Source organism: Synchiropus splendidus, chromosome 13 (assembly GCF_027744825.2).
Source record: "Synchiropus splendidus isolate RoL2022-P1 chromosome 13, RoL_Sspl_1.0, whole genome shotgun sequence".
NCBI classification, from domain to species: Eukaryota; Metazoa; Chordata; class Actinopteri; order Syngnathiformes; family Callionymidae; genus Synchiropus; species Synchiropus splendidus.
Window position 1 is genome coordinate 12,401,053 of NC_071346.1, and position 10,907 is coordinate 12,411,959.

The 10,907-nt window shown below is 44.9% G+C and overlaps 1 protein-coding gene across 2 annotated transcripts in view; it reads right to left on the reverse strand.

The window, feature by feature from the left end:
• Positions 1–8,966, reverse strand: part of LOC128770085 (ephrin type-B receptor 1-B) — a 199,485-nt gene extending 190,519 nt beyond the window's left edge. For both annotated transcript variants that reach the window (XM_053884337.1, XM_053884336.1), the window contains exon 1: positions 8,710–8,966. In XM_053884337.1, the coding sequence (XP_053740312.1) occupies positions 8,710–8,773 (64 nt within the window). In that variant the 5' untranslated portion in view covers positions 8,774–8,966. The remainder of the gene's footprint in view (positions 1–8,709) is intronic.
• Between the last annotated feature and the right edge of the window lie 1,941 nt (positions 8,967–10,907).

The window sequence follows — 10,907 nt, forward strand, 5'->3', positions numbered from 1 at the left end:
CCTTCTGAGCAGCTGAATCATGGCGAATGAGCAACTAATGATCGCTCTAGCGGCAAGTGATCGATATACAGACTGCGACTGCGTTGGCACGGTCACTACCCTGATGTTTGGGTGGGGCGCTATTCCAATAAACAGGGATAGAATTAGTTCTCATTTGTTGCTTTTATGGTGAAATATATCTATATATATTTTGTATTCTGAATGACAAATTTCACAACCGTCACTAACCTGTAGTTTTCCAAATGGATACACGTTTTAAATGACCAATAATGCCATCATTTAATAACCCTAATGTTATGTGTGATGCTGCGGCTAGGTTTTGGTTTGGTTCGGGTGGAAATATCCAGAGTCCTGGGCCCCCCAACACTGGGATTTCCTCCCCTACATTGTGATTTTTTTTAAGGGCACAGGAGTACTTTCCTCTGTTTTCATTGATATTTAGTCAGATGTGACTTGCAATAACAAAGCTTCCTTGGCATCAGTCAAGGAGGAATCCTGCTCTAAAGAGGGGCTGATCAAGAGGACCGTACAATGCACTCCACTGTTGTCCTTAGGAAAGGCAGAAGACATGTTGAATGAAGAAGGCTGGTTGAAGATGGAGACACCAGTTGAATGGAGTAGAGGAAGACAAGGTCCCAGTGTCACCAAGGACATCTTGCTCTAACCTGGCAGAGACACTCCTGAGACAGTTTGAACATGTACAGTACCGTCCTTTCCGGGCTATAAGCCACTACTTTCGCGGTCCGTACCCTGCTGCTTATAGAACGATGCGCATAACGTATGGATTTTTAGAGGATCAAGAGCATCATGCTGCCAAAATATTGAGCCTCGTAACATCAAACCGATGAAATCTTATACTTATCTAAAAGCCATGTGTCTGGAGCTCCGCCCACAGAGCTGATCCCCTGGAGGACCGGAGACAAGAAGCAGCAGCTGGGTCCGGCTGTGGTGTCAGCACTTCAGACACATGGGCGAAAACAGCAGATTTTGAGCGCTTTAATGTCAATAAAAGCTGTGAGGAGTTCATGATTCGAGTTCAGAAGATTGACCAGTTTTCTAAAAAAGTTAAGAAATGCTACTCATGCATTTTAAGCCAGGTGCAAAACTGACCTTTCTACGGTGCAGATAGCACCACTGCACCCGCGTCTACACCACTGCACCCGTAGCTTGTAGACGGGTGTGGCTTATATATGAACAAGATCTAGTTTCCTTAAAGTTTGTGGGTGTGGCTTGTATTCTGGTGTACTCTATAGTCCGGAATTTATGGTAATTTGTAGATGGCTACATAACCAGGTACACAACAAAGATGTCTACCCATCCAACAGAGAGATGGCAGCAAAAAAAAAAGAAAAAAAAACAATTTCAGCAGCATGTCATGGTCCCATGTGACAACAGGTGGCGACAACAATTGAACTTGCTTCAAAGCGCAATAGTCTCCTGACACAGCTGAAAGCGTCCTTGTGATCACATTGCAGGAATCAATACATTTACATAAAAGTGCGGCGCATCAAAGACAAAAGACAAACCCAAAAAGGTCAACCAGAAAAGTGCCTCCACTGAATACACTGGAAGATTCATTGGCAAGCAGAATATTACAAAAGCCCTCTTAAGTAATTGAGTACGTGGGTGTGTGTGTGTGCGTGTGTGTGTTGTCAGACCCGATGAGAAACAGTCTGTGGAGGAGCTGGCCTTTATTTCATCAGGAGTGCAGCAGCCTCCACCACCCGTCCATAATTTCAGCCCTATTAACGTCCTGCCTTTCATTCCTTCGAGTGTTGAAGAAGCTGCGCTGCTGATTCACTTAAAATACACACAGTGTCTTGCCTCTTTATGTATTGTTCAGTCGGAGCCTGGTAAGTGAATACATGTGCTCCATGTTCTGCTATGATCTTTCAGAGCGATGGGACATTTTCTTCATGAAAAGTTTAGCAACTCTCAAATCAGAGTTTCAAAGTCACGATCAGTCAACGTCCTGAAGTGAAAGCTACATCAATTCAGCAGCAGAGTGCGACCGGCATCTGGTTCGAACTAAGGAGTAAAGCCGGGAGCTGATGCGGGACAGAGAGGACCGGGGGTGGGGAGAGGTGGGGGGGGCGTGAGAGCAGAGTTGGGGGACTAATTTGAAACAACTGCGAGGTTTAATTAAATTTTTCAAGAGAAAGAGAGAGAACAACATCACTGGCGAAAGTAAACAGCAGAGAATAAACAACAGGTCTGAGTGGCTCCAGCTCGGCTCCGGCTTTGGTCAAGATGGGGGGTCGAAACCAAAGGGATAGAACCGAGTCCACATTATAGCACAGTTAGCTTGTAAAATAGAGTTGTTTATTTGCCTTCACCAAACAGCATCTGACGGTCACTGCATTATGGTCCAGACGTCCAAGCTATGCCCACCAGTCTGTCACATCGAGTAACACAATGAAATTCTCTTTTCAATGACCTCAGACATTCAAGAAAAAGATCAGCTCAGAATCATATATTAGAATATTAGACGCTACATTTCACTGTCTCGATTATGAGTCAGGTTCCACCCAGATTCCCGCCTCAAAACTCATCACGAAGTAGCAGTTATGATCAGGACATGCTTGAAATGTTTGCTAAATACAGCTAAAGGATGCCAGTTTAAATAGCAAAAAAATAATAATAATAATAATTACATATGGGATAAATATATTTATAAATCAATAATACAATAAATAACGTAAATACATTTACAATGGGATAAAACAAAAACCTGGGGGGGATTTATTATCCATCACTATGACATAAATTTAGGGAATTTAGCACAAAAAATACGTCTCACATAGCTTTGATTTCCAGCACATCAAATAGCCAGACTCATTTCAATTTATGGATTCATTTCAAGAAGGAATGGAACCATTCAGTTGCAGTCATTTAGCATGTGAGCATTTGCCAGTGGCTAAAAAAAAACATTTTATTTATCTTCTATATGCATCTGTTTTGGATTTTCAAAATAATGTTTTCAGGATGTGATTTTTTTCCTGTTTCTTTCTTCCTTTTCAGGTCATATATTTCAGTAGTATTACGATCGATGATAATTATAAAGCAACAGAGTCTTAGTATCCGATTGAAATATCGGTATCTGCAAATTCAGGATTTGGCTAAAAGAAAAAAAAAATGTGCCTCCCGAGAACTGGTTTATTTTAAGACAACTTGTCAAGTCAAAATTGTATTACGTTTTCAGTAGCATCTTTATTATTGAAAACTGCATACACATAGTATTTTATTGAATTTAAGTTTGAATATTAAAGAAAAGAAACCTTCCAAAAAAAGGTTTCAGTAAACCATAACACAGGAAAAATCTATTATATTAAAGGATAACAGTGGAGGATATTATTTTGCAAGTTTTGTCGCCATTTGGTATTGAATATTTGGCGTTACGCTGCAGAGCCCGTAGTAAACATGCAGGGCCAGAGGTGCCAGGCTGTGTGAACAGTTGAAAATAAGGTTTGAAAATCGATTCTCATCTTTCCTCTCAACCTGAACAAATATCGAAGAGGGCGCCTCTTTCTCGCTGACTGAACAACTCTCACCCAATCTCTGGGACAGGTGATAATGGAAGAAAAAACCCAGAGAGAAACGAAAAAAGGAAAACAGTCACAGCACATTTTTCACTCCGCCATCCTGGAGTGGATGGGAAGCTGTTTCACTGTGTCCAATCGATAACCAGTATTGCTGTTTTCAACAAAGCAAGGCTTTTTGGGGGCCTCTCTGACTTCCATGCTCCACCTTAAGACACTGGCTGGCTCTTTAACTTCCAGGGAAACAATGCTGAGTGTGAGATGTGTCAACAACATCAACGCTCCAGTTAGCAAACTGAGGGTGCAGCCTGTTTGTTTATACCTCTGATAGGACTGATAAGGCCCCCGGCCTGATAAGGCCAAGCATTAGGGAAGACAGGAACCGGACTGGCGATAGCATCTCAGCGGACTCATCCAGGGTGCGTTGGGATGACACAGCAGAGACAACAAGGGAAGGAATAGCAGCAGATAAGCTCGGCCAACATGGACAGGGATTCGAATTTAATAAATCTTTCTCACCCTTCCACCGAATACACTCGGCAGTAGACGGCGTCAAAATGGCGGGACAGAGCTTCGCCGGCGAAGGCTCCCTCTGCAGCATATGACTGACGTTGAAGGAGGAGTCACCCACCTTCTGATACTGGTTTCCTCTCTCGAGATGAGAGTAAAATGCAGCCACTTCACGGACACTTTTCTTTATTTTGATAGTAGCAGCCACGTGCTTTTACTTTGCTACTGTGCTCCCAGTCTCAGCAGAGGGCAGCAGCGCGCCCCAGCAACCAAGGTCAAGTCCCACATTTACTAGGGGAGTTGCATAGCTGCTTTAATGAAAAATGCACAGGCAATGCAGACACATCCAGCGTAGGTTGGGATATTAACCAAACAAATAAACCTCACATGCCGATTTGACGTCTTTTCCTTCACTTCAGTGGCAAGGTCAAAGATTGTTTAGTCACCAAGGTAGGCATTAAATAATATCCTGTGAATTACTTTTAAAATACAGCCCAAGTTGTGCGAACAAAATATCTATTTTCTGTAATGATCACCGTGAGGTCCACTGCCACAATTGTAACAGACCAGAACAGAGACAGTTGCACAACTGCATCCTTCATTCCGGACTAGAAAATCCCATCTGCTGTACGAATCGAGAACAAAACCAGGGCTTCTGCTACACGTACGTCGAGAGAAGTAGAGGTGTGAGAAAATGTACACACGCATGTGTGACGTGTTTAATGCTAACATTTTCTTTCTGTACACTGGAGCTATTTTGTTCATTTGCGATTCATTCCTCTGTTGTACTGTGAAATTCAACTCAAAGTCGACAGTAAAGTCATTCATTCCCTTGAAATTATGACTGTTATTGCAATATATGGCTGAACTTACAGTATTGCAGTATGTCTCAAGATACGCATCATATTGTCAATACACAGCCCGAGTGAGAATAGTGCCCCCACAGCTAGGAAGCACATTCTGATATGGTTTAGGGGATTAAACCTGGGAATAAAAAAAGAAAAATTCACTGAGAACTGAACAAAAAGTCAGGTGCAGAGGCAAACACTGAGGCTCCTATGACTCCGTCACTTGTGTCTACCATCTGGCCGAGCTCAGATGTCTTCTGGGTAAAGTGAGTCAGAAGCAGGATTCTGACGCACATGTGTGTAAGGGAGACAGAAAACAAACCAGAGAAACAGGATTTACTTTAACACATGAAATATTACACTGTCATGGATCCAGAGACGGTGAGCACAATGCTACCGTTGTGCGACGTTCACAGAACCAGCCAATGGAAGTGCCGCAGGGAGGGGCTTTGCATTCGCGACAGAGGGTCATCGCAGCAGATGAGAGGGTGCGCAAAGACACTGATGGCCGTTTCACTGTGGCCAAATAAAACCTTCGTAATGGACTGCAGCCACGTCTGCTGCTCTTTCCAGCCGTAATGGCTTTAGCACTCTGCCAGCGATACATGCACCCAAACGTACAATACACACACAGCGGTACAAAACGAGCGGAAAATTGAATTCTACTTCGGGTGGTCCCAGGTCAGCAGTAGCGCCAAAAATACACTTGCACACGCGGCGCTTCAGACGAAGCATCAGTCCAAGAACATGCAGCTGTTTAAAATGGAACTTTTTCCTTGAGACCCTGGTGATCACAGAAATGCCAGGCAGCTTATATAACTGCTGCATGGTGAGGTCGGAGCCACGGGTCGGCCATGAGTCAAAGGGCCCGCAGCAACGTCAGCTCCACGCTCAAGAAGTAGCTGAACTGGAAGCACTCCAACGACAACACAAGCGCCACCTGTTGCTTCAGCCGTCATGCCATTGTTTACCCGGGGAAGTGAAATGTTCTCCATTGCTGACGGCCCCTGTGGACCAGGCATTAGCGCTCTTCAGGTGCTTAACGCGCCATCCTCAGGGACCCGCCGCGGAGTTTAGCGGCGTTCACGAAAAACACTGTGGAGGATTTACAAGACGACTTAACAAAACGCACCGCTCACTGGCAGCTTACTCAGTTGTGAAATCTCTGCCTCTAGTGTTGAGAAACTTGCCGACCCTTTTCTCCAACACACACCCCTCGCCTCCCCCACTGACTCGCTCATCTGTTTTTTATCTGCCCGATTCCCTGTCCATCTTGCAAGCTGCTGCTTCATTGCCACCCCTGGATCCGTCCGCGCTCTACCACCCGGTTCCAGGCCGTTAAATGAGCGAGCTTATCTAAGCCTAATTGGTTTAAGGGCAAACAGAAATAAGCAATGGTTCTGGGAGTGCGGGGAAATTGCCGCTGCTGTTGGCGCGGAGCAGGCGCACACGCACAAGGGGAGCAGTTGGGCAAGACATAAGGGGAAGAGCGGGATTAGCAAAGAGAATTACAGAGGGAAGATGGAAGGAGAGACATTGGGGAGGGGAGCTTATGTTGAGAATAGATGGATTGAAAAAAAAAAGATGAGTGAAAGTGCAGCTCACATTTTTTTTTTCCCCGAATAGGCAGCAACAACCTGGCTCTGCTGGAACACCACTATATCACTGCTGCTGGTTCCTATTTCTCCTGTAAAGTGAGCAGTGCTAAACTGCTATTTGGTGTCATGCTGGAAAGAGAAGAACCGATACACGAAGCTTACCGTCAAGTTACCCAAAATATGATATGAAATGAGGATATGTTCACAACCAAGAATATTTTCCTGGACAACACAATTGAAGTCTTTGGCCTGAGGGCTTAACTCTTGTGTGTTTTCTCACCACAATACAGAGATGAGACGTGTTGATGTAACTTGTGCAAACGGAGCTGAGAAATCTGTATCCTATGAGTTTCTTCTTGTGCATTATATTTTGCATCAGAAATGATGGGAACATAGGAATAATGTAGAATTACAGGTCTGTCATGGAGAAGAAAGAGCTGAGCCAAACTGCAAAGGTTTTTTTTTCCCCATCTATGTTCCTGCTCTCATCTCTGGTCATAAGCACTTGAAGGAAAAGGCTCCAACAGTGGCTTTGGTGCTTCCATGACAACACCTAGTGTGGGGTTTCCATAGAATTCAATGGGCCAATTGTAATGGTTTTTCAAGGCATACTGGATACGCTGTATGTATAGGGTATATGTATGCATACCTTTTCCTCTTCTGGTACCGGGGGAAACATGGCTATTGGACCAGAAATGATGCCAGTGACGAGGCTTAAATCTGACCTTGTGTTCAGCCCTAACCCAGGAGACAATGTGGTACCCAGAAAGGGGTATAGCCAGGTAGGGGAGGCATTCCAGTAAGGAAAAAACAGAAAGCCCCACTGATATGGGAAGGTCCATGTGTGGCCCCTGCTGGATGATATTGACTTGAGGATGACTCCTTGACGCCGCCTATTCCCTATTGAAAAGACTCAATTGACCACAACCTGGCCTCAGATAGTGGATGGATCTTCTATCAGAATGAAACAAACACGCTAAAGAAAGAAACATGCCACAGACCACAGTGTATGTAAGAGGTTTGATGAGAAGAATCAAGGCTTTAAACACTGCAGTTTGTAGCAGTACTTGTATTTGTTATGCAAAGCTGATGTGAAGCCACAAAATCAAGCCTACACTCTCAGGTGGACAGTGGCACAAATAACACATTTAATGATGGAGGCTTCAGGCTGGATTATAATTCGGGCCTCAGATGGCCCCCGGACCTGACTTTGGTCACACCAGTCAAGGCAAAAAATACCAACGACCTCTTGCAATCGTCCAAGTTATGAGTTATGTCGGCACACGAAGCTCAGATGTGACGTCACCTTGGTCACCGACACACAATACACGTACCAACTGAGTCACGCCTCATGCAGCAACAGTCATGTATGAAAACAAAAGGCCTGGTTTAGAGTCATATCACCTAAATCGGCAAAAACATGGAAGTGAAAACCACGCTGGAAGTGCTGGAACATACAGACTCATTTCATCTCACGTCCGCACTAAGTGTACTCCCTATTGCTTTCATCTGATGCTTCATGAATAGTGTGTTGTTGTTTATCAGGACTCAGTGAGGCCGAATGAATTCAACATCTCTCCATATGGTCAGCACTCGAACTTCTCAACCACTTGATCTCAAACTGCGCTTAATGTTGACATCGCAGGAGGAACAGAACATGAGCAGAGCGCAGTTGGCTTCAGCAAAGTAGGGAGCCTGCCCACAGGACCAGGAGCGCCTCAGTAAACAAGGCCAACATCACTTTCATCCCCGTCACCGGGTAACCCAGGGCCACCTCCCTGAACATCTGCGCTCTCCTCGCTCTGGAGCTTGAAAGTCGCGCCTCCTCAACCACCACAAACACGACATGAAAAGCAATTATTAAGAGTATTTTACCGTGGGGTTCATGCATTCTTAAGCTGAAATATAGCGCAGCATCATGCGAGGTCCAGCGGATGTGAGGCAGAGCTGGGTCCCTGAGGTCCCACAGCGGAAATGAAAACCATGTTTAACTGAGATATGAGCTTCTGCAGCGGCTGTCCAAGTCGCGTGGAAGAAGAACGCAATGAAAGAGCAGGATAAAGTGTTCCACAAGAGACCTCGGAGCAAACTGAAACAAGCCCGCAGCTCAGACAGGAACTTTACACTTCACGGAGTGGAGGAAGACGCACGTGCCTGGCGGGTCCACCTGCCACAACGTCACAACAGCACGGCCCGTGAAACATCGCTCCTTACCTTCCATGGCCGAAGACGTGAGGAAAAGCACGCATGGAAGCGCCAACAGCAAATCCACTCTCATGGCAGAGCGCTGGTTCCTCCGGCGGGTCCCCAGATCACCAAGACAAAAACGCACAGCACGGCGAAAGAAGAGAATCCCTCAGTTGTTACTCCAGCAGAAAGACGGGCGTGAGTCACATTTCAGGACGTAGTAAACAACGTGTGACAAGCGGAGGAAGCGCGGAGTGTGGCGGCTCTGGGGTGCAGGAGGAGGGGGCGAGGATGGAGGGGAGACCCGGCGAGCGGCGGCTTTCAGCCCCGGTGCGGCGAGCCAGCCAATCACAGGCGCGGAGCGCGAACTCACCGGCCAATGGAGCGGCCGCTAGCTCCTCCCACTCCTCATTGTCAACACACCAAACTTTTTCCCGTGTCAAGCGCGTGCCGTTTCTTTGAAGGGATACAGCGCCACTCGTTGGCAGGTGGCCGCTATTGCAACGGCGCTGTCGAAAGCAGCGTTATTGGCCATGCAAATACTGCGCCTATTTATACGGTGTCGAGTATTTTAAAGTGCTGAGTTGAGCTGAGAAGCAAAACTTGGTGGGTTGGGCAGTTCAGCTTCCTCAGGGGTCACATGACATACTGCCACTGTTTTGAACCAAACAGAAGAAGGGACAAGGAAAATGAGAGTAAGTTTGATGGAAACTTGGAGGACTATACCCTTTTTTATTGTTTGTTTGGTTTTTTTTTTCTTAACCAAAATGGCACACCACACCATCCCATTTATAAAGCACTTAAAAAGCAATACAAGATCGTCACTAAGTGCTGTACAACTGTAAAATCAGGATAAAACAGACATTAAAAACAGTAAATACATAAAATTAAAACAGGGCAGACAGACTAAAATGACTAAAAAGATCAGTCGTGCAGTTGTACAAAAGCCAAAGACATGTCTTGCGCTGCCAGCAGCTTGTTTTCGCCAGACCCTTATTGTTTAGTTCTACCATCCCATTTATTTTACTTCAGAGGGAAGATCATCTCATTTCTGCCTTTATTTTGGCGTTTTCCTTCCTTTGTTTCCTGTCAGACCCAGCTTCCCTGTTGTTGACTTTGAACTTAGTCTGTCAGCACGGCCGTCTTTCCCTGCATATTCTCATATTTCCTCCCTCATTTCTGATCTACAGTATTAAGATCATTTCTCCAAACCTTCTTCTCCAAAACTTCGTGACTTCATCATCGCAGTCTGCCCTTCAGAACACTTGGTTTCTTATGACGGGTTTCAGTGTTGATTTCTTTGATGCATTTTTCCGGCATGTTTACAATGACTCATGATGCTCTCATCACCCACTTCTTTTCTTCAAGCAGTTTCTCTCACCGCAGTTTTTGAAAATGTTTGTGTCAGAGAAGGACAAAAAAAGGCAGATTTAAGTGCCTTATTTAAGTGGTTTCAGTCACAAACATTTCTGCATGAGTAGTTTTTTAAATGTAGTGAACGCGCTGCTAGTGGCCCCCGGGGGCCGCACTTGAACCGAGCTCGCCATGAAGGAAAGTTTATTTAAAACAAAGATCAATTAAACTGCTTGTTTCTGATGCATTTGTGGCCATTAAATACTCAGTTGGATTCCAGACCCAACACTGCTTCACCCACAGCCACAGTATACCCAACCGTGACTCTTCAAAGAAGGTATTCATTTATTCTTTGCATCACAATATATAAACACGTGCACTTAGTTAATGCTTCAAACCTACTTGTTCAAAACAGCAGATTTGTAAATGTAGGCCTCATATTTGTATGTTTACTGGAGGACTAAATACCATTAATGACTTATTTACCCAAATATTTGACTCAGAAAAAGTAAAATAATTCACATTTCACATTCATTTGAGGGAGCTCTAAAAATTGTCGACAAAGAATTGGGAGACAATTAGGTTATTCTATTTTGTGTGGTTGATTCTTGTAACCAAAAGGTCGAATTAAAAAAGAAAGAGTTCCATTGCAACAATGGGAAGGAAGCGGGTTGTGTTGTGTCGGGCCCAAACTGTCCTTTAATAATGTTAGACAGGCACAAAGGCTTTTCTGAAAGTGGGACAGTCTGCTGCTCCGCCACCCTCCCTCCGAGTCCAGGAGGTGAAAATGTTTTCCGGCTTCTTAAACAGTTTTGGCAAACCCAACAGCACCTCCTAATGATATTAAACAGGTGTTGCACATCAGCTCCGCT